This window comes from Neophocaena asiaeorientalis, unplaced genomic scaffold (genome assembly GCF_003031525.2).
Source record: "Neophocaena asiaeorientalis asiaeorientalis breed wild unplaced genomic scaffold, Neophocaena_asiaeorientalis_V1.1 scaffold64, whole genome shotgun sequence".
NCBI classification, from domain to species: Eukaryota; Metazoa; Chordata; class Mammalia; order Artiodactyla; family Phocoenidae; genus Neophocaena; species Neophocaena asiaeorientalis.
Genome location: NW_020185334.1, coordinates 2,187,260 through 2,211,699, shown reverse-complemented (window position 1 = coordinate 2,211,699; position 24,440 = coordinate 2,187,260). Strand labels below are relative to the sequence as shown.

Below are 24,440 nucleotides of genomic sequence, written 5' to 3'. Positions count from 1 at the left end.
CCACACTCTGGGAGAGGGTCAAATAGAGTCCAAAGACAATGCAAGACATTTCTAAAATTAAGTTTTAAGTATATAGAACTTTGAGTTTATTTATTCTTTTTTATAGTCTTAAAAAATATGGGATATTATTTATCAGAAAACTCATTGAGTTATTTTTGATGAGTAATACTGTTTGCCTTGGGAAAATTATAGGTCTGATGAAGTGGCTTCCCCACCTCACCCCGCAAAAGTAGGACTTAGAATTCTATATATATCTAGCTTAATTGTTTGATTTAATTGGTGAACTTCCTTGAATATGTCATCAGGTCCTTATTTTTACTATTTCAAATAATTTCTCAGAATAGCACTGTTTAAATGAGATGCCAGATAGGGATGGTTTTTACTTTATTTTTTTCCCTAGCTTTATTGAGATATTATTTATATATAACATATGTAAGTTTAAGGTGTACCATATGATGATCAAATACATATATATATTGCAAAATGATTGCCACAATAAGGTTAGTTAACAATTTTCATCCCTTCACATAATTGCAATTTTTTGTGTATGTATGTAGTGATAACATTTAAGATCTACTCTCTTAAAAACCTTCAATTATATAATACAGTGTTGTTAATTATAGTCACCATGCTGTGTATTAGATCCCCAAATCTTGTTTATCTTAAAGCTGGGAGTTTGTATCCTTTGAACATCTCCCTGTTTCCCTCTGCCCCTGGCAGCCACCATTCTACTCTGTTTCTATGTGTTTGGCTTTTTTAGATTCTGCATATAAGTGAGAACATAACAGTATTTTTCTTCCTTCGTCTTGCTTATTTCACTTAGCATAATGCCCTCAAGGTCCATCCATGTTGACCCAAAAGGCAGGATTTCCTTCTTTTTTATGGGTGAATGATATTCCTCTCTCTGTGTGTGTGTCTGTGTGTGTGTGTCTGTGTACACACCACATCTTTTTTATCCATTCATCTCTTAATGGACACTTGGATTGTTTCCATACCTTGGCTACTGTGAATAATACTGCTATGAACATGGGAATACAGGTATCTCTTCAAAATAATGACTTTACTTCCTTCAGATAAATATCTAGATGTGGGATTGCTGGATCATATGGTAGTCCAATTTTTAATGTTTTGAGGAACCTTCATACTGTTTTCCACAGCAGCTGTTCCAGTTTATGTTCCCACCAACAATTCACAAAGGCTCTCTTTTCTCCACATCCTCACCAGCCTTTGTCATCTCTTTTTGTTAATGGACATCCTGATAGGTATAAGGTAACATCTCATTGTGGTTTTGATTTGCATTTCCCTAATTATTAGTGTTGTTGAGCATCTTTTCATATACCTGTTGGCCATTTGTATGTATGCTTTAGAAAAGCTGACTTTTACTTTATTCATTGAAGACTATTTGGAGAGATAATCATATCAGGAAAGTGATATACTGTCACATTTTCTCCTGCAACAGAAGGAAGGTAATTCCCTAGGAATATTTTTTATTTTAAAACTTGTATGAAAGCAATCAGTGAATTTTGATATGCAATTTCAAACATCAAAATTTACACCTTTTTTGTGGCTTATCCTTATACTAGTGCTGCTCGTACTAATTAATTATACACATTAAGCTAAAACAAATGTGTGTTTTATATTTTAGTTTGCACTGGGTGAATGACCTTCCTAGAGCACTTGAACAGGTAAAAATCTTAGTGTTGATTCTAATAGCCTGTGTTATTTTGTTTATTATTAGCAACTTATAGATGTTTCTGTTTTTATACAGAAACTTATAGATGTTTTCCATTTTATATTTTTGACAATTGGAAACGGAAGCAAATAAAAAATTGATTATCTTCTGTCGGTCAGATACACTTGGTGCCCTTTGGCATATTAAGAATTACATTAGTGACTCCCTGTTCCCTGAGAATTAAGAAATCTAATTATGGAGATGTTACGAAAGTTTTCATAAATATTTAAGACTTGTACAAAATAGTACTGATATCATAAGACATTTTCTGTGTGGCTTTCTTTCTTCCTGCACTGCCTATAAATTTTTTGTGGGTGAGAACCTATTTGTTCCTACAGTGTTTGTATCTCCCCCATACCTTATACTTAGGCAATGCTAGTAAATGCTTCTCGGTTGATATTGATCAACAAACAGATGAAGGGTGGGTAAAAAGCATCGTGTTCCGAGGAGGGAAGGAGATCACTGTGGCTTGGAGTGGCCTAGGAAACCTTTAAGAGGAAGGAATTTCTTGAACAGGGCCTCAAAGGGTAGGTCAGATTTGGAGTGGGAATACACTCCAGGAAGGCGGAATACACTCCAGGAAGTCAGAATCCCGGGATAGATGGGAGGTGTAAGAGACTCAGGAGCCTGAAAGGACAAAGAGGAAGCCTGTTAGAGAATTAGTATAGTGCCAGGTGTAGATGAGGAATTTTGGGACCAGATTTAGGCAGACTCAGGTGACAGATTAAGGAATTAGGAGTTTTTTCTTAAGGCAATTCAGAGCCACTGGAGAATTTTGAAGAGGAAAGTAACATGATTAAAAAGCTGGTAGGCAGGATAATAACTACCATATCTTAAGCATATACCGTTTGCCAATCACTGTGCTCTGTTTTACATATGTGTTAAATAACTCTGCAGGATAGCTTCATTTTGCTGATTAGAAAACTGATGCTGGAATTTGGTTACATGGAAGAGAGACTGTTTCAGTGGCCCAGGCATGAGATACACTAAACCTATGTGGCAATGGTAGGAGTTAAAAAGAAGAGAAAGGTATTTAGGACTCTGCAAAGTAAGAATCAACAGTTTGGTGGCTGGTTAGAGCTGAAGATCAAAAAGAGTCAGGAGTCAAATCTTGCCTTAAAGTTTTGAGTCTGGATGACTGGAGAATAATTAGTAAAAGTAGAGGAAAGAATGGTAGTGATCAGATAAAGGGAATAGAAAATGGTAATTAACAGAAATATGGCATTTGGAAAAGGGAGTTGATTTGAGAAAAAGTGTTGTGTGTGTGTTGGATATACTGGGGAAGGGGAGGGAGTAAGTTCATCAAGACACAGATATTCATGGCACACAGGCAGCTAAAGACAAATTTAGAGTTCTGGGGAGCTCAAGGTAGAGATTGGAAAGTGATCCTTGTGAAATCCATGGGAACTGATAAGCCCTCTGTGGTAGAGAGAAGCTGAAGAGAGCTGAGGACTAAATTCTAGGTACGTTATATTAGAGTTTGGTGGCAAGAGAAAGAAGTAACACTAAAGGGGCAGAAGAAAAAAACCAAAAGATTTTACAGTCGGTTTGCTTATATACTGTTTTGTAATTGCTTCATAATGTATTAAATGTAAATCCAAGATGCATACTTGAATTAGAAGAGCCTACTGTGATTTGGGTTCTGATGTACTTCAGAATCCACCCTGCCCTGTAATGTTCCTCATTGTTGAGAATAGTCAGAGTCAAAACTAGTTAAAGATTGTAGTTCTAAGAGTCATTGAGGAAACATTTATGATCTGGAATTCATTCTGGCTACTATTTTGCTCAAGTTATCAATTTAAACTGATTTTTGTTTTAAAGCTGAAAAATAAGTTGGTTACTTCTTAATTCTGTATGTTACTGGATTAATATGTTAATATTTTAACTAAAATGTTACTAGATTAATGTTGTGAATCATAATGGTTTCTCTGTAAATCAATTTTTTCTGCATAGTAAGCCACCTCAGCTTTTTGTTTTAAAAATAATTAGCTCACAATTTTGTGAATTAAGGATTTGAGCTGGACTTAGGAAATTCTTCTGGGTCTGGCTTGGCTCACCCGTGTGTCTGATATGCCAATGGATTGTCTTGGAGCTGTCGGATGGCTTCAGCTGGGACGCCTGCTGATCTCTCATCCTTCACCAGGCCAGCTCAGGCTTGTTCACAACGTGGTGGCCAGACGGGGCTCCTAGAGAGCAGGTGGAAGCAGCAAGGCCATTGAGACCTCGGCTTGACACTGACACACTGTCAACTTGCTCTGCATTCTTTTGGTCAGTGCAAGCCACAAGGCTAGCCCAGATTCCAGGAGGGGGAAGTAGGCTCCATCCCTTAATGGGAGTTGTTGTTGAGCAGCGTTTCAGAGGGCACAGATACAGGGAGGATGGTGATTTTTGTACTCTATCACACTTTAAAATTTTTTTCTTTCAATATTTTACTGATTATAAGAGTCAGTTTTGTCTATTATAAAAAATTGAAAACATATGAAATATTTTATAGATATTAACACTATCAGTAAATGTCTATCTTCACAACAATATTATACTGCAATGCCTTTCTGATAGTTGGTTGTCTAAGTGTTATTTAATAAATTATCTGGTTATTAATTTGACAAAATAAGAATGGTAATCATAAAATATTGATCTAGACACCATATATCCTTTTAACATTTTTATATGTAAAATTTTGAATAGTTTTGTTGTTTATATTTATTTCAGATTCATTGTGTTTTAAAACCAGATGGAGTGTTTATTGGTGCATTGTTTGGAGGTGACACTCTCTATGAACTCCGGTGTTCATTACAGTTAGCGGAAACAGAAAGGGAAGGAGGATTTTCTCCACACGTCTCTCCTTTCACTGCTGTCAATGACCTAGGACATCTGCTCGGGAGAGCCGGCTTTAATACGCTGACTGTGGTAACTATCAAGAGAATTGAGTAACCCATTAATTACACAGTTCAGAAATAATCACTCTCTCTTTTTATCTTGATTGACACAAGGTAGGCATGTAAAACTTTTATTATCCATTACCTGAATAAGTAACTCAAACAAAGAATGTACCTCAGTTAACAAGGAGGCTATTTTCTAAGACATGCTACTCCATCACAGTCTTCAAATCCAGAGTTAGGTGTAACATGAGAGTTAGAGCATCCCAGAGGAGGATGGAAGCGGGTGTACGGGAGCATTCACAGCGTTGCCTCTACCACCAGCCCTCAAGTGAAGTGGTGCCGTGTGAGGCAGAAATGGGAGAGCGTGCATTCACGAGGCCTTGGGTTAGATCCAGGTAGAGAAGGGAGGACAGGGGGCTGTACACCATCAGGACTGGAGAGATCTGGGAAGAGGACCCAAGACCATCAGCGATGAAGAAACAAGGAGTCACCATGGTGCAGTGATGGTGCAGGGTGCTGGTGTCTGACAGTATAATTTGGATCCTTACCTTGCCCCTTTACTAGCTAGGGGAATTTGGGGGGTTTACTTCACCTCTCTGAACATTCATTTTTTTAAAAAAATGCAAATGTTACTCACCACAGGTGGCCATTAGGATTAAATAATTTAAAGGGTGTAAAGTACCTGGACCTTCACAATAAATGCTCAATAAGTCCTAGTTCCTGCCTTCCTCTCTCCTCCTCCCTCTACTCCTAACACTTTCCAGGCCAAGGCTTCCCGCAGGGACGCATCCGAACAGGGATTCCCCCTTCAAACCTCCTTCAGCAACAAAGTCATTGTAAAAGATGTCATTACTGCCTTCCAGAGAATGGACTTGCCATGATTTTCCAAACCCCTCAGGCCTAAAAACATCTCTAAACCTGATTAGAAGAAATAGGAATTTTTTTAATGAAGAAAACTTCTCATTGCATAATTAGAGACTATAAACTTAAAGAAACTTTTTAAGCAGATGTAGTGTGAGTGTGTTTCATAAAATCAACCTACTGAAAATGGCTTGTCATATCCTTCCGTGCTTTGATAGAAAGCAAGGAGCGTAGACCAGCAGGGCCTCTGATGTTGGGAAGGGGTTTCCCTTCCAGGGAAGGGAAGAGACAGAGACTGGGAACTGACGACAACCCTCATGGAGTGATGTTGGAGAACTCGTGCCCAGTCAAACAGGTTAGTCAGCAGTATTAAGGGACTCAAAAGTCATTGCCCATTAGGAAAAAGATGAGACTTCTACTGAGTCATCGAAAGAAAGTTAAATTATGTTAACCACTTGCAGTTTTCTATGGTTGTAAAGTGAGTTGTGTGTTCTAGAAAGATTTCTACTAAAAATGTTTAACCTGACATTATAACATTTCAAAGCCTACATTTCTGTTAATTGGGAATTCAAATAATTCAGAATACCTTCCATATACTTCTCCAAAATTGAGCAGAATGAATCAAACATTAATATAATGCAAAAATATTGCTGTATAATCTTCTCTATAGTTTAGAAAATTAGTTGCTAATTTAATATATAAAATCTATAGAAATTTGTTCCTTGAGACATATACATTGTCTCTAATGTGCTGTATTAACATTGCATCCTAATTCATTTTCTAAAACTCCCATGCAAGAAAGCTTTTATATAATCAATTATACAGGTTTATGTTTCATACATTAGATATGTTACTTTTATACTGCAATGGATTTTTATTTTTAAAGTGAAATCAAGTTAAATTAATATCATGTAATTATATTTACATTTATATGACCCTCTTAGTGAATTATTTTTAGAGTTAGTTGGCATTCTTAATGAAGCTCATTTCCTTTTAGAATAGTTTCCAGGCTAGTATATTAGAAGAAAACTGCAAATATGGTCCCCCATCTTAATTTGAATAAGACCTTTGACAAGGCTATCGTGGTACTCTTGATTGAGAAGGAGATGGTGCTTTTAGTTGCTTTCGTTGAATTGTTTTCAAAGGATATTGTTTAATGGTTAGGCATTAGCTGGAAGGAATTTTATTTTTAATCTTAGAATCTCTTTTTAAAAATAATTTCCCCATGTAGAAAAATATATAGAAGGGACTATCCAGAGATGATCTTACTAAAAAGTGCACATACAACCTGATCCATGCATATGTTTTTTAAAAAAATGAAAAAAAACACAAACAAACCATGTATAGAGAGAGTAAGAGAGTGGGTCCAAAATGAACAGAAGTCTCCTCCTGCCTTCTGACACCCCATTCCTTTCCACAAGGATGACTTTGGTTAACTGTCTTATATATCCTTTCAGAACACTTTTTCCTCACAGACTGGAGTACAGTTATGTCACTTAAATGTACATATGCAACAATATATACTCTTTTGCTTTTTTCTATATGTACTCTTTTTTTCCCCCCAGACAATAACATATCTTGGAGATCCTCCCCTACAAACATACATCTACCACATTCTTTTTTGACAGCTATATAGTATTTCATTGAATAGATATACTTTATTTAACCTGCTGTCTGTAAATGGACATTTAAATTGTTTCCGGTTTGTTGTTTGTTTTCTTTATACTCGTTCAAAAAATGCTGCAGTGAATTTTCTTTTACATAATCGGTCAGATCAATTTCTAGCAATGGTATTGCCTAGTCAAAGAATATGCATTTCAAATTTTGACAGTAAAATTACTGTCCATAAGGTAGCATTAATTGACATGCCTTATCAACAGTGTATGTTAATCCACCGCTTATACTTTTGTTTTGTATCTCTAATGTTAAAATAGTACTTGGTCATTTTGTTTTGCATTTCGTTAGGAATTAGAATGGATGTTTTTGTTAAGTGTTCCTTAGGGTTTTGTATTTGATTCTGTGCAACATTAAAGTCCAAAATTGGGAGGTATAGTTAACACATTAGATAAAGCTACAGAATACAAAAAGATCTAGATACTTCAAAAGTGGTTAGTGCCAATAGGATGAAGTTTGAGATACGTGCAGCATTTTGATAGCAAACTTGAAAAAAAAGTGTCCTATATTCAGCACTAGTTTCCAGTGTAGGCAAACTCCTACATCTGAGTGGTTAACACAGGAGTTTTTCACATCACAGCCATGCTGGTTGGACAGCTCCTCTCCATCCTGTAGTTGTGCCATCTCGGCCTTGTATCCTTTAAGGTCACTGCAGCAGAGACGGCCTGGAAAAGGCTCACTAGCTCTTTATTACCTTGCCTCCACCTCACTTTTCTTTTGCCAGGAGAAATGTCTGGGGTTGTGAAGTGTCAAGGAGTACCTGGATGTTTGGGGAGCATCAGTGGTCTCTGCCGCTGTACCAACAGTGAACTCCTGTATCAAACTTCAAAAAGAGTGGGGTATCATTGCTCAGCAGTTCACTTGAGAAATAAACTGTATGTGCCAGCCATGTGCCCTTTCCTAAACTAGTCTGTGTAGTATTGCTGCATCACTGGGAGTAGAATGAAAGCATCTTGGGAGATGACCCTTTTTGGCTTTATTCTGCGTGTCACATTTTGAGAGAGAGTGAGATTGATATTGACTATGTAGAGAAAAATGAAGTCAGCACATGTAAGGATCTATAAATCTTGTCTAGAAGCCTAACCCCTCCCCCTAAAAAAATTACAGTGTCCTGGAAGAGTTTTCAAAGACTTGAAGAAAAGGGTGATTGTTTGCAGAGTACAGAATAGACTTTATTCTGTGTTAATCCCAAGGAGAGAATTAGAACCAGCTGATGGAGTTATAGAAAGATTACTGTTAGAATGGCAAGCATTTATTCTGCAATTTGAAATCTTTGTAAATCAAGTGTAAGCCAGATGACGTCTGTGAAGAATACTGTAAAGAAGATTCCTGCTTACCATGAGAGATTGGTCTGGGCAATCTCTACAACCTCTTTTCTAATCTGGATTTTTGGTAATGAATGCCAAAGGATTTGTCTTTCTTTTTGAATAGGACACTGATGAAATTCAAGTTAACTATCCTGGAATGTTTGAATTGATGGAAGATTTACAAGGTAAGACACTTTAAAGAATTTTTAGACGCCATATGAGAGTCGTATTTTGAGGGCTGGCTATGGCAAGCACTGGGGCCAAGCACTAGAGATACACTGGGTGAGGAGAAAGCGGACTGTCTTCATGGAGTTTATACTGTAAAATGGGTGAGGCTGACATGAGGCAGCTGCCACAAAGATAAACGTTAAACTAGAATTGTGGTAAGTGCTGTGAAGTAGAGGAACTTAGAGCTGTGACTGCCTGTGAAAGGCTGGCAGGACTTTCTTTTTTTTTTTTTAACATCTTTATTGGAGTATAATTGCTTTACAGTGTTGTGTTAGTTTCTGCTGTATAACAAAGTGAATCAGCTATACATATACATATATCCCCATATCTCCTCCCTCTTGCGTCTCCCTCCCACCCTCCCTTTCCCATCCCTCTAGGTGGTCACAAAGCACCGAGCTCATCTCCCTGTGCTATGCAGCTGCTTCCCACCAGCCATCCATTCTACAATTGGTAGTGTATATATATGTCCATGACACTCTCTCATCTCGTCCCAGCCCACCCCTCCCCCTTCCTGTGTCCTCAAGCCCACTCTACGTCTGCGTCTTTATTCCTGTCCTGGCAGGACTTTCTTGAAGGAGCATATGAGGGTGGTAGAACACCTCAGTGACTTTCTCCAGCAACACTTGGCAGCTCAGATCCAGGCACAGGTAGAAAGAAAGCAGGTAGTTGGGTTAGTGTAGGATTGGGGGTTGCCAGGGGGTTAGGTGGGATAGGTCCTGGTGTGGGAGAGTCAACAAAGTCCTGTCTGAGGAAGTGATGGTTGTGCCCTAAAAAATGAAACGGGTCACTAGGCAAAGCAGGGAGGAATTGAGTCCCAGCCACGGAGAACAGCATGTGCAAAGGCCCTGTTGCAAGAAAGAATGTGGCAAGAACTGAAAGAAGGGCATTTTGGTCAGAATACAGGGAATAAAAAGAAAAGTTGACTGATTAAATTGGTAGGTAAATGGGAGCCTTGTAACCTTTGTTAAGATTGTTTGTCTTTATCCTAAAAGGCCCCTTGAGGTATTTTAATGGGGGGAGGGGTCGTGATGTCAGATTTGTTTTTTTTTTTTTTAATGGATTGGCAGATAAACTAGTAGGAGACTTAACAGCTGGAAAGCTTACTAAGAAATGGTGGTGGTTTGGACTAAGGTGGTGACAGTGGAGATGGAGAGAAGTGAATGGATTCTGGAGATGTTTACGAGATAATTGTGACAGTTCTTGCTGATGGATTACATATGGGCCGATGAAGGAGAGAGACATTTCAAACATAGCACTGAGTTTCTGGCTCTCCTAGCCAGATAGATGGTGCCCTTCATTGATAGAGAAACAGTAGAAGATAACCAAGTATGGTCAGGGACAGCTCTTGAGTTCACACTTGGGCATGTTGGATTGGAAACGCTTTTGAAATAGCTGAAACAAGATGTCAGGTAGGCAGTTGAGTGTGTGGCTGTGTAGCTCAGAGGAGGCTACTGGCCCAGGTAAACATTGTGAGTCATTTGTGAATAGGTGGTGTTGGAAGCACTAGAGAGGTCATGGCCTGGGAGAAGCTTTGAGGAGCAGCAAGGACACAAACCCAACCTCCCAACCCCGAAAGAGGCGAGGCTGCCGACTGAGGAGGAGGCTGGAGAATTGGTTTGCTCAAGGGAGAGCCTCAACTTACGTCAGTGAGAATTTATGAGGTCTGATTTTTTATCACACAAATGGCATAGACAGTTTTGATGAATGGGGGAAGCTGAAGGCATCAGAAGTGTGTTCTCTGAAACCCAAACTCTGCTTACCTGGGGGAGTCTTAATCTGGATCCTGAAAAATCGTAAGATGATTTAAAGCAAATGAATTATAAAAATACATACCTCATGTTTGTTTACAGATTTAATAGTTTTTCATAAGCACTGTTGCACTTGCTTCTGTAATAACCCTCTGGTAACTACTTTACCCCTGTCCTACAAGTCAGAAATATTATGCCCAAAGAGAACACTTGCCTATTAGTGGTAGAACTGGGTGCTAAACTCTTGCCTTCTTGACCCCTGTTCTGACACTCTCTTGCCTGACTCTCCTGCTTCTTGTAGCTGCCCATTTGTAACAAAGTCCATTTACCTATCATTCAGCCTCCTCTGAGTACGGCGCTTCTGTCAACTTTATAAGGGGAAAGATGTGTAGTCAAAAACTTACTCTTGTAGTCACACTTTTTTTTTAAATTGGAGTATAGTTGGTTTACAATGTTGTGTTAGTTTCAGGTATACAGCAAAATGAATCAGTTATACATATACATATATCCACTCTTTTTTTAGATTCTTTTCACAAATAGGCCATTACAGAGTATTGAGTAGAGTTCCCTGTGGTATACAGTAGGTCCTTATTATTTTATATATTGTAGTGTGTATATGTCAACCACAATCTCCCAATTTATCCTTCCCCCACCCTTACCCCGTGGTAACCATAAGTTTGTTTTCTACATCTGTAACTCTATTTCTGTTTTGTAGATAAGTTCATTTGTACCCTTTTTTTAGATTCCACATATAAGCCATATTATATTATATTTGTCTTTCTCTGTCTTACTTCACTCAGTATAACAATCTCTAGGGCCATCCATGTTGCTGCAAATGGCATTATTTCATTCTTTTTTATGACTGAGTAGTATTCCATTGTGTATATATATATATATATATATATATATCACATCATCTTTATCCATTCCTCTGTTGATGCACATTTAGGTTGCTTCCGTGTCCTGACTATTGGAAATAGTGCAGCAGTGAACACTGGGGTGCATGTATCTTTTCGAATTATGGTTTTCTCCAGATACATGCCCAGGAGTGGGATTGCTGGATCATATGGTAGCTCTATTTTTAGTTTTTTAAGGAACCTCCATACTGCTCTCCATAGTGGTTGTACCAACTTACATTCCCACCAACAGTGTAGTAGGGTTCCCTTTTCTCCACACCCTCTCCAGCATTTATTGTTTGTAGATTTTTTGATCATGGCCATTCTGACCCGTGTGAGATGATACCTCATTGTAGTTTTTGTTTGCATTTCTCTAATAATTAGTGATGTTAAACATTTTCATGTGCCTTTTTAAAAAATAAATATATTTATTTATTTTGGCTGCATTGGGTTTTTTTTAACATTTTTATTGGAGTATAATTGCTTTGCAATTGTGTGTTAGTTTCTGCTTTATAACAAAGTGAATCAGTTATACGTATATTTTTTTTTTTTTTTTTAGATTCCATATATATGTGTTAGCATACAGTATTTAACCATCTGTATGTCTTCTTCGGGGAAATATCTATTTAGATCTTTTGCCCATTTATTTTAAAATTAGTTTATTTATTTTTGGTTGCATTGGGTCTTTGTTGCAGTGTGTGGGCTTTCTCTAGTTGTGGTGAGCGGGGGCTACTCTTCGTTGCATTGCACGGGCTTCTCATTGCAGTGGCTTCTCTTGTTGTGGAGCACGGGCTTTAGGCGCATGGGCTTCAGTAGTTGTGGAACACAGGCTCAGTAGTTGTGGCGCCCAGACTTAGTTGCTCCGTGGCATGTGGGATCTTCCTGGACGAGGGCTCGAACACGTGTCCCCTGCACAGGCGGGCAGGTTCTCAACCACTGCACCAGCAGGGAAGCCCTTCGGCCCATTTTTTGATTGTGTCGTTTGTTTTTTCAGATATTGAGCTGCATGAACTGTTTATATATTTTTTAGATTAACCCGTTGTCAGCTGCTTCGTTTCCAAATATTTTCTCCCATTCTGAGGGCTGTCTTTTCGTTTTGTTTATGGTTTCCTTCACTGTGCAAAAGATTTTAAGTCACTCTTCACTCATTCTAGTTTAATCAGGGATTGGCAGCCTTAACATGCATGCCCACGGTGACGGGGGACCAATAATAAATCACACAGCCCCTCCTGAGGTGTACTTGGCTCCTCCTACTGTAATCACAGAGACCCTCCATCCGAAGGCTTGAGAGGTGGTGATAGGCTGATGATTGATCATTCAGACTCTACTGACAAAAATATTTTTCAAATACAGCATTTAGTTTTGTTCTGCTATGTGATAAATGCTGTGTTCATGATTCATTTCAAGAAGGAAAAGAGAAAGAGACTAGAAATTAGACCTATCAGCTGGAAAAAGTTACCACCCATTGATTTAAAAATACAGAATTTATTCTGTTCTAAGTGCAATTCTGTGAGGTTTTCTAATATCCTGATTTTACAGATGAGCAAATTGAAACATTGAGAAGTTGAGTGTCTTGTCCATGGTCACACTTAATCTGGAATTAAGTGATTAACTCCTATACTGCATACTTGATCTCTGTGCATTTTTTTCCACTGAAATTAACATAGATGTTGAGTGAAATGCACTAACCTTAACTGTACAGCTGCTCGTATTTTTAAGTACTGTATAAACCACAGACTAGAACATTTCCAGCCCTAGAAGGTTGCTTCATGCCCCTTTCCAGTTGATAACTCCCCTTCCCTTAAGGGTTTTAATCGCTCATGTGTTTTAAGGAACTGTTGTCTAATATTTACCTTTAAGGGGCTTTGCCAGTGCTTCTCTTATTTTTACTGTAAAGCCTTTTACACAAACCATGTGCTTTAGTCTTTAATGTCTCTTATTCTTTTTTAACAACTTTGAGTATAGTTGCTTTACACTGGTGTGTTAGTTTCTGCTTTATAACAAAGTGAATCTAGAGATTTCTGTGCATTAATTTTGTATCTTTCTACTTTACCAAATTCATTGATTAGCTCTAGTAGTTTTCTGGTAGCATCTTTGGGATTCTCTATGTAGAGTATCATGTCATCTGCAGAGAGTAACAGCTTTACTTCTTCTTTTCCAATTTGCGTTCCTTTTATTTCTTTTTCTTCTCTGACTGCTGTGGCTAAAACTTCCAAAACTGTTGAATAAGAGTGGTGACAGTTGGTCCTGGGCTCTTGTTTGTTGGAAGATTTTTAATCACAGTTTCAATTTCAGTGCTTGTGAGCAGTCTGTTCATATTTTTTATTTCTTCCTGGTTCAGTCTGGGAAGGTTGTGCATTTCTAAGAATTTGCCTATTTCTTCCAGGTTGTCCATGTTATTGGCATATAGTTGCTTGTAGTAATCTCTCATGATCCTTTGTATTTCTGCAGTGTCAGTTGTTACTTCTCCTTTTTCATTTCTAATTCTATTGATTTGAGTCTTCTCCCTTTTTTTCTTGATGTTTGGCTAATGGTTTATCAATTTTGTTTATCTTCTCAAAGAACCAGCTTTTACTTTTATTGATCTTTGCTATCGTTTCCTTCATTTCTTTTTCATTTATTTCTGATCTGATCTATATGATTTCTGATCTGATCTATATGATTTCTTTCTTTCTGCTAACTTTGGGGTTTTTTTGTTCTTCTTTCTCTAATTGCTTTAGGTGTAAGGTTAGGTTGTTTATTTGAGATGTTTCTTAAGATAGGCTTGTATAGCTATAAACTTACCACTTAGAACTGCTTTTGCTGCATCCGATAGGTTTTGGGTCATCGTGTTTTCATTGTCATTTGTTTCTAGCTATTTTTTGATTTCCTCTGATTTCTTCAGTGATCTCTTGGTTATTTAGTTGTGTATTGTTTAGCCTCCATGTGTCTGTATTTTTAACATATTTTTTCCTGTAATTGATATCTAGTCTCATAGCGTTGTGGTTGGAAAAGTTACTTGATATGATTTCAATTTTCTTAAATTTACCAAGGCTTGATTTGTAACCCAAGATATGATCTGTCCTGGAGAATGTTCCATGAGCACTTGAGAAGAAAGTGCATTCTGTTGTTTTTGGATGGAATGTCCTATTAATATCAATTAAGTCCATCTTGTTTAATGTATCAGCTAAAGCTTGTGTTTCCTTATTTATTTTCATTTTGGATGATCTGTCCATTGGTGAAAGTGGGGTGTTAAAGTGCCCTACTATGATTGTGTTACTGTCTGTTTCCCCTTTTATTGCTGTTAGTATTGGCCTTAATTATTGAGGTGCTCCTGTGTTGGGTGCATAAATACTTACACTTGTTATATCTTCTTCTTGGATTGATCCCTTGATTATTATGTAGTGTCCTTCTTTGTCTGTTGTAGTAGTCTTTATTTTGAAATCTATTTTGTCTGATATGAGAACTGCTACTCCAGCTTTCTTTTGATTTCCATTTGCATGGAATATCTTTTTCCATCCCCTCACTTTCAATCTGTATATTTCCCTAGTTGGTCTCTGAGACTGTCCTCAATTCTTTTCATTCTTTTTGCTTTATTCTGCTCTGCAGTAGTTATTTCCATTTTTTTATCTTCCAGGTCACTTATCTGTTCTTGTGCCTCAGTTATTCTGCTATTGATTCCTTCTAGAGAATTTTAAATTTCATTTATTGTGTTGTTCATCATTGTTTGCTTGCTCTTTAGTTCTTCTAGTTCCTTGTTAAACGTTTCTTGTATTTTTTCCATTCTTTTTCCAAGATTTTGAATCATCTTTACTGTCATTGCTTTGAATTCTTTTTCAGGTAGACTGCCTATTTCCTCTTCATTTGTTTGGTCTGATGGGTTTTTACCTTCCTCTTTCGTCTGATGTGTATTTCTCTGTCTTCTCATTTTGCTTAACTTACTGTGTTTGGGGTCTACTTTTCACAGGCTGCAGGTTCGTAATTCCCATTGTTTTTGTGTCTGCCCCAAGTGTCTGAGGTTGGTTCAGTGGGTTGTGTAGGCTTCCTGGTGGAGGGGACTGGTGCCTGTGTTCTGGTGGATGAGGCTGGATCTTGTCTTTCTGGTGGGCAGGACTGTGTCCAGTGGTGTGTTTTGGGGTGCCTGTGACCTTTTTATGATTTTAGGCAGCCTCTCTGCTGATGGGTGAGGTTGTGTTCCTGTCTTGCTAGTTGTTTGGCATAGGGTGTCCACCCTGTAGCTTGCTGGTCATTGAGTGGAGCTGGGTCTTAGCATTGAGACTGAGATCTCTGGGAGAGCTTTTGCCATTTGATATTATGTGGAGCCAGGAGGTCTCTGGTGGACCAATGTCCTGAACTCGTCTCTCCCACCTCAGAGGCACAGGCCTGACACCCGGCCGTAGCACCAAGACCCTGTCAGCCACATGGCTGCTAGTATTGGAGGGTCTCCTGCAGAGGTGGGGGGTGGCTGTGGCTCACCGCAGGGATAAGGACACTGACAGCAGAAGTTCTGGAAAGTACTCCTTGGCATGAGCCCTCCCAGAGTCTCAATGTCTCTTACTCTGAAGAGGATTAGGATGAATTTATCTAAAGATAACTTGTAAAAGTGATATTTAACAAAGTTGATATAAATGTTAACTGGTTGATTTTATATTCATCCACTTACCATCTATTGAGCATGTACCATGTGCCAACCACTGAGCCAGTGTTGGAAATAACAGTTCCTGATCTTAGGGAACTCATGCTCCAGTAGAGAAAGAGACACACAGAGATACGCAGACATATGCTTTTAACTGTAAAGTGAGATAATTCTTTTTATAAGTGCAGGGAGAAACACAGAGAAAAATCCCTAAATCTGCTTAAGGAATCAAGGATGCTTTTGCAGAAGAAGCAGCACCTAAGCTAAAATGAGTTTGCTAGAAGAATGAAGGGGTGGGTGCACCTTTGGGGGGTTGGGGCCTTGCATTCCAGGCCAAGGAAAAGGCCTATATAGAATCATGGAGACTCAAGAGGTTACGCTCAGCCTTCACTTTCCTAATTGAGAAACTATACAGTAATTCAGTATTGCTTGAATATGTAGAATGGGAAAATGACGGGAAATGATGCAGGATAGTCCATTAGAGGCTTATCTAGACTTTATCAGGTCAGCCTTGCAGTCTGTTGGGAGAATATTGTGCAGAGGAGGGACAATCAGATTGATGTGTGAGGCAGCTCACCCTCCAGCATCGTTTGTGAGGCATGTTCATGAGGAAGGTAAAACTAGCTAGCATGGTTAACCTCTCTTGTTTTGCATGAGGAGACTGGGCACAGACCGAAATAACTTGCCCAAGGCGATGTGTTTAGTAAGTGGTAGAGCCAGGATTTAAGCCCAGTGTAGCAGCCTGACTCAGATCCTGAAATGTTAGCCAGTCTCCACTGAAAAGGTGAGAGGCAGCTGACGTAGGAAGAAGAGTGGTCGAGGGGTGAATGCAGGAGGGGAGGAGCTTGGCAGACTTCCAGGGGTGCTTCTCTGCAGACTGGAAGTTGGTGTTACCTTCCAGTTGGTTTTTGGCATTTTACATTGTGTTACACTTTTTTCTTGATGGTTGTGGTGTTTCTCATTTAAGCTGCTATTATTATTAATTCACAGAAAAAAGTCCAGAATGTTGACCTAATTTTACAGAACAAGTTGTGTATCAGCCGATGAATGCATGAAAAGTTTTGGAGGCTTTCACAGTAGTTTTAAGGTAAGTTCAGTTGTTATTTTTTTAGACAGTACTCAGTATTGTTCCTAGTAAACCATAATAAATTAGACTTTTTTAAATAAGCAGTTGAACTTAACCTTAAAAATACTGTGAGAGTCTTTAACAGCTACCTGCTTCCCAGATTTTTCTGTTTATCCCAAAGCCCAGAGCTGGTCCGAAGTCCCAGATGTGTTTCCCAGGTGATCTCCAGTAAAGGTCCTCCATGATGCATTATGAAGTTTTATCATTCCATTCTGAAGATGATAAAACTGAGTCTAATAGAGGTTAAGTGACTTTGCCCCAGGTTATGTAAAGGCCAGAACTTGGATTATGATCCCAAAGTCTAGCCTCTGTGTGCTACATCACACTGCTTCCCCAAGGAGAAGGGAGGTTCTCATGTGAGGGAAGGGTGGGCTTCCCTAGCAGCAGAGTTACTGTGCTATACAGTAGTGCTCTGGAGTTTCTGTATCAGAAAGAGCATTGTGCCTAATAGTCTTAATTAGTATATCCTAATACCAGTTATTTAGAAGGCATTTTAGAATTTCTAGTGCATTAACTATTTCCATTAAAAAAATTAGGCCTGTTTTCCACTGGTGTTGACTCTGTCTAATGTGTAAGTCATGCCAATGGGGAGTTAAGCAGGAATGAAAGCGCCACAGCCATTATCAGCAATAAACCCTTCCAGTACAAGTTCCAGTTGACCTTCAGTCTCTTGATTCAGTTGATACTCATGATGTGGGAGAATGTTTTTAAATTGGATTATGTAATGGGTCTAAAATGTTAGCACTGGAAGCCTGTAGAGATCATCTAGCCTGGCCAACTTGAGGACCCAGAGAGATGGAACTAAGGTCATGTAGCTACTTCATGACCACAAGAATAAGATCCACCCTCTTCTTCATGGTGATTCATCTACTAGTTTGTATGTCTTTTGTTCTTCATGAATTAGGGCTCTTATACTCACATGATATGGGACATTGCTTTTAGTTTCAGAGCTTCATTATTTTAGGGAATAATAGGAACCTTTTGGGATTGGAGAGAAGATTAACTTATTCCAGCTAATTTGCTGATTGTTTTAATAAGCCCATTGAAAAATTGGGAGGTTATTATTTTTAAACTACTAAAGGATACCAACATTGGGAAGTTTATTGGTATCTTTATTGAAAAACAACTAAGAAACCGATTTTTGATCATGTAGCATATAGAGAATAAATGTAAAGGATTTTTACTTTTGAAATTCTTTTAATTTTGCAAACTAGTTTAAAATGTGGTCTTTCAAAGTAATTTTGTTTGACTATGCATTAAAAAATATTAAATATATAACATTAATTTTTAGTGAACAATAGACTGACATTAATCCTAGCTTTTAGCTGTCAATTTGAAGGAAAGAAATCTAAAAATAAATGTTAAAACATTAAGAAAAGTGCCCCTGAAGAGAATGTACAAAATTGTTTCCTAATCTGGGATCAGTAAAATGTTATAAAATCTGAAAACACATTGTAGTTTTGGTACTACCTAATGAGTCTTCAAGCCCTCTTCCAAGCTTCACATTCATACTTACATTTACGGCTTACTTAGAAGGAGTGAGATGTTGTACCAATGTCCTTTCCTCCTCAAAGAGCAGCTAAAAGGGGCATAAAAATGTGGCATCATTAGAAAGGCCCTTGCCAACGCCTGATGACTCACCTGGAGGGCCAGTCGCCTTGCTTTTGCCCAACTGGCCTACCACAGCCCATTGCTGCCAAGGAAAGCCTACTTATAGGGTTTGCCTCCTGAAATTTGACTTAATACCCAGAAGCTTCAAGTAGTTTTGCTTTAGAGTAACTAGCTATGATCTGAGAGCAAAATGAGATTATTTAGGTTATCTTATGTGACTGTTAGAGAAGGGGGACAATGGGTATACCATTGGGTGAGATAAGATAAAATCTGTGATGTTGAGCTGCTCAGGGTATTTGCTGTATTATCTCAAACTGCCTGTATTTTAGGGATGGGTGAGAGTAACTGTGCTTGGAATAGAAAAGCCCTCCTGCACCGAGACACAATGCTGGCGGCTGCAGCAGTGTACAGAGGTAAGGGAGCTGACCGTTCTTCCCAGCCAGGCCCCACTGACCAACTTGTGCCCTGTCATCTTTATCCCCTAAAATTACGTTTTCCTTTCCTGTTAGGGCACCATCAGATTTCTTGTCCTTCCTTTCAAAATGCAGATCCTGTGGCTACGTATCCTTTTTCCCAGCAGCCCTTACTATTTCCTTACTGTCAGCTTCTCGGTGTGGAGGATTTTTCACAAGAGGCATTCTCAGAATCCCATGAGTATTCTAATATTCATTTCTCTTTGGAAGACATGACTTTCATTGAGCAGATTTATTTTTCCTACTTGCATTTTTTTCAGACTCTAACCATGATTTGTCTTTATAGAAATGTACGGAAATGAGGACGGTTCTGTACCTGCCACCTATCAGATCTATTACATGATAGGATGGAAATATCATGATTCACAGGTAATATTACTAAGACAGATCAATTTTTTTCTTAGTGGGTTCATGTTTCCATTTACTAATTATTGTTTGTTTATTTAGGGTGGTTTGTTTTTTTTTAAATATAAGACAGCATTAAGAGGGTTAATTAGGGCTATGATATTTATCAGTTTCTAATTTCTTTAATCTTTATCATTATTTTCAGGCGAGACCAGCTAAAAGAGGTTCGGCAACTGTGTCATTTGGAGAGCTAGGAAAAATAAATGATCTTATGTCCCAGGGGAAAAAATCACAATAAATATTTTATTCAATGTTAACATAGTCCAGACTTTTCATCAGTGATGGGTCTTTCACGTCTAAAATTACTGCACTTTGAAACAAGAAGCAATATATAAGCTATTTACTGTCAGACTTTTCTAATAATTAGAATAGCCTAATACTCTTCTATATTTAGTAACAATTTCAGTTTCACATGTTTTCTGTTTTCATATGGATACTGTTATCCAGTAATTTGAGTGCCTTATTTACAAAGTCAGCCCAAAAGCAAGAAGATATTTCTATGAAAAATCCACAAATATATTAACATACATAAATCCCTAACTTGTTGGAAAAACATTACCCATGCTGACATTTTGTACCTTTTTCTCCTTCTGATCTTGTGTTATTTCTGTGAGAGGACATTAGCTGTGGAGATGAGGAGAGTGACAAGTTGGTAGATTCTTTCGTGTTCTGGCTCATTTAGAATAAAAATGTAGCCTTTTATAACAACTATTCTAAGATACTTAAGCCAGAATTATTTGTGATACTGTCTTCTTTGCTCTGTTCCTCTGTGAAGAGGAACAGAGGATTATGAACCTCTCTAGAGCTCTTAAGTAGTTTTGTACTTTGGAAGAGTGTTTACCTTTACTGAATCCTTCCTCACCTTTTTTTTTTTTTTAAACCATCAGAATTATAATCTTATTTCTTTCTCACCACCATGATCTAGGTGAGACCCCTATCATTTTATATACTACCTTAGTTAAGAGGAGAACATTTTAAAGAATTACAGAGGCAAAATTACATGTAAAGTATCTGCACAGCGATGAAGAGTGCTGTTTGCTTGATTTTCCTTTGTTGTTTGAGGTCTTTGGCAATATTATTCTAATCCAGGTCCACTGTCCCGTCGTCATGATCAAAATGAATTGGAAGCAGTCAAGCTCAGACAGTGTAGAATAGATGGAAGAAGGTGGTGATAAGGCAGCCAGGAGGAAGCTGGGAAGCACCCAAGAGTGAGGACGAGTGTGTTCACCAGTCAGTGCCGAGCCATTTGCTGTCCTTTTCATTTAATGCGCGTGGCCCTGCCTCCTCCTCAGCCCTAGGGGAGTTACTGTAGGATTTGCTTCTCTCTGTGTCTCTCCCACCTGCCTTCCCTCCCTCTGCCACACGAGCACCAAGCTTTCCCTGAGTCCAGGGCTATGCCTTACGTGGTAGATATTCAGCTCCATTTTGAATCAAATTAACTTATGTGGAAAATGTACCCTTTCATAGGCTAAGTTACAGTTAAAAACCAGAATTTTGTAGGGGAAAAAGAAATTACTGTTCTTGCTCTCTTCAGTTAGGACATTCATTGATATCAGAAATTGGGATACTCTTTGTGGCTTTTTTGTTTTTTGTTTTTAATACAAAGGAAAAGAATACCTGGGCAGCAGAATTTGGGGAAGGTTTTTTTAGCTTAATTTTCAGACTTGAAAGGAAAGGAAAACAAAAAACTCCTGCATATTAAAGTGTGAACTGATGCCTAAGGAAAGGACATTCCACGGTGTCTGTGTTTCCTAAATGACCGGTGTTTATAGGTATTGATATTTGTTTTTGAAGAATGCATGCAGAATTGTTAACTGGTTATTGCTGAGGACAGGGACTGAGGAACCAGATGTCTCTGCACCTGTCCCAGTGTCTGAATGTCTGTCGGGGGTGCAGGAGATGGGCAGAAGCTAGGAGGGAGGCTTGTACTTTGACTTTTTAATCTTTCTGTAGAATTTGAAGTTTCTTACCAAGGATATTAACTTTCATTTATTTCATGCCAACAGAGAATATGTGGGTGGTGGGGTGGAGCTGGGGAGGAATCTACCTTGAGCGATCTCAAAAACAAGGTCCATTGGTTTAAAAAAATAAAGAGGAATTAACCCAATGAATTGAGAACACTTATTGTTTAACCTGAGTGACAGTAGTAAAATTATTTATTTTAATGTGAGTGACAGTAGTAAAATTATTTCTTTTAGTTAATATCTGCTTGAAGTACCTATTAAGCTTTAATTGTTTGGAACCTTCAGGAAATTTATTTTTCTGAATAGCTGTGTTTTCCAAATGATTAGGGACTCATCCTTTTAAGCCACAAAATTTTTAAAAATATTTCCAAAATGTGTTACATTTTAAACAGTGTATAGAACATAACCATTTCTTTATAACTCAGCAGTTATTATCACAACTGTTTTTCTTTATAGCTTTATAACTTTATAACTTGACAGTTACTATCACAACTTGTACTGCATTGCTTGTTCCTACACTGATTGGCCCCGAGAATGAGGTGGTTTGTCTCTTTTCCTGCATTTTTCTTACTTGCTGTCAATCTCAATGGCCTTACAGAAACGAACTTTCTTGAGTCAGTTCTTCTTGCCCTTTGTGATGTGTAAGATTAGAACTCAGATTGGAAGGTTTCTAGGACGGGGTTTAAGGTAGGAAAGAGGGAGGAGGTTCTGCGAGAAGGACTCTTGGAGTAAAATGCATGGGCTTTATTGGTTCCCTTAACAAATCCCCATCGAGACCCATGTGCCGGGCTCCCGACTTTTCTCTGCGCTCTTAGTCGTCAGTCTAACATGGCTTCAGGTGGTGGACCTGGGACATCTGCTGGCTGCTGGGATACATTTTGGATTATTTCCTGGTTAGCAGTATTCCAGGTTGTTGGCCTAGAGAATTACAGAGGTGGCAGTATTCATGAAAACTTACATTTTTAAAACAAAGAATTTCTTCAGGATTTGTTGAGATGGAAGCTACCCATAGACACCAAGTTTGTGATATGAATGTGAAAAGTTACAGCTACAGAAAGGTGTACTTCCTGAAGTAGCTATGAAGCAAGTTTTGTTTTCCAAACCCTTTTAGTACCATTTTTATCCACTAGGTGGAAACAATTACAGTATGGCCTATATTGAAGATATAGTTTTTATAACTCAGTGTATATCCCTTAAGTAAGGATGAAAAAAAAGTATTTAACCATGGATTGGCATCTGTGTAGGAAAGAAACATTAAAAGACATTTGGGGAAAAGAAGAATACTTGGCATAGTGATTATTTTATTCCTTTGTAAATTATTATTTTAGAATCTCTTGCCTAAGAAGAAAGTTTTGAGGGTTCTTTTTAGAGGGGGGCTCGAGGTGGGGCGGTTGTTATCGCTGCTGTTAATAATGTGAAGTTTATCTTCAGGAAACTAATAAGCGGACCTGCCCTTCCAGAAATTGGGGTACTTTAACTCTCTGCCTGGATACTTGACAGGTATTTATCTCGCTGGTTTAAAAAAATAAATTTGAAGAAAGCGGAAGGTACTGTTGTTAACAAATAGGGAAATAATGCTTTGGCGTCTGTGGTGGTTTTAAAATCTATCCACAGATTCTTTGATACTCTTTTCTCCAAGAGGTGGAGCTTCATTCCCCTCCCTGTGAGTCTGGGCTGAATTCAGTGATTCGCTTCCAACAAATAGAATATGGAAGTGATGGTGTGTCCCTTCTGAGGAGGTAGTAAGAGGCCCGCTTCCTCCTCACTGTGTCTGAGATCACAACCTCGGGGAGAGCCAGCGCCGTTCGTGGAGGGCATCAAGCAGTGCTCGGGAGAGGACGGCGCAGACCTGCCAGCGAGGGAGCCAACCCGGGGGAGATCCTCCAACCCCAGTGTGACTTTCAGGTGACACCTTGAATGGCAGTCTCATGACAGACCATGAGCCAGAGCCACCTAGCTAAGCCACTCCACGTTCCTGACCCACAGAAGCTGAGGTAATAAATGTCTGTTGTTTAAGCCACTGTGTTTGGAGTAATTTGTTAACACAGCCCTAGATAACTAATATGCTCACTTTGGGAAAAGTTAGGTGCCCAGGGTATGCCAAGTTGTTCCTTGAAGTATAGAACATATTCTGCTTACTTGAAATTGTATAAAGTCAGCATAAACTACCATATTACCTTTGTTTCTCGGGGAAAACTGGGCCCGAGATACGCCTACCTTGAGGTTTGAGTCCATGGTATCTCGAAGTAGAACTAACCTCCCAAGGTACATTTAGTAGGCTTCAAATTTCATTTCCTAGGAATACATACGAGGATCAGTTTTCTAGGAACCTGATGGGGCGAGTCCATAATGAAACCCGGGAACGTGAGAAGGAAGGCACTGACCTTGAGAGTTCAGTGAGGTAACAGCGGCTGTGGTTTTCTCAGTCAGTCCCTCCTGCCTGAGCTGTTGAGTTGCTGACAGCTTGTTATCAGGATGGACTGTTGATGCTGCGAGCTTGTTCCAGGCTCTCAGGTGAGCACAGCGCTGTGGAAATGGTTAAGGGTTTTTAAAAGCCAGAGTCTATCTGTCTTGGTCCTGCAGGCCATTGCCAAAACCCGGCAAAGATAAACTGCCTACACTTTCAAGTCCGGGTGTAATCCGGCCGGTTCCTGGACTCCTTGTACAGGAGTCTCGTGCGTGTGCTCAGGACAGCCAGCACTCGTTGTGTCAGAGCCAGCCCTGCAGAAGAACCCTCCGGGGCAGCTCCAGGCCACAGTGGTAGGAGCCTGGGCTGAGACTGGGAGTAGGAGACGGCGGGGAGGAGAATCCCAAAGGAGGACTTGGCAGCCCTTGCCAAAAACCCAGAAGTAGAGGGAAGGGCAGGGACTGGGGGTTGGGGGGGTCTGGGTTTAGTCCTGGCCCTACTGGTTCCTGAC

The 24,440-nt window shown here is 39.0% G+C and overlaps 1 protein-coding gene across 3 annotated transcripts in view; it reads left to right on the top strand.

Moving 5' to 3' along the window:
• NDUFAF5 (NADH:ubiquinone oxidoreductase complex assembly factor 5) overlaps positions 1-19,815 on the top strand; it is a 29,299-nt gene extending 9,484 nt beyond the window's left edge. The window contains exons 6-11 of one of the 3 annotated variants that reach the window (XM_024735436.1): positions 1,646-1,685; positions 4,445-4,642; positions 8,581-8,641; positions 19,010-19,093; positions 19,440-19,522; positions 19,704-19,815. In XM_024735436.1, coding sequence (XP_024591204.1) covers positions 1,646-1,685; positions 4,445-4,642; positions 8,581-8,641; positions 19,010-19,093; positions 19,440-19,522; positions 19,704-19,796 — 559 coding nt within the window. In that variant the 3' untranslated portion in view covers positions 19,797-19,815. Of the gene's footprint in view, positions 1-1,645; positions 1,686-4,444; positions 4,643-8,580; positions 8,642-16,933; positions 17,031-19,009; positions 19,523-19,703 lie in introns of those variants that run through there. The other 2 variants (XR_003001875.1, XR_003001876.1) reach the window with 2 other exon arrangements.
• The last annotated feature ends 4,625 nt before the right edge of the window (positions 19,816-24,440 follow it).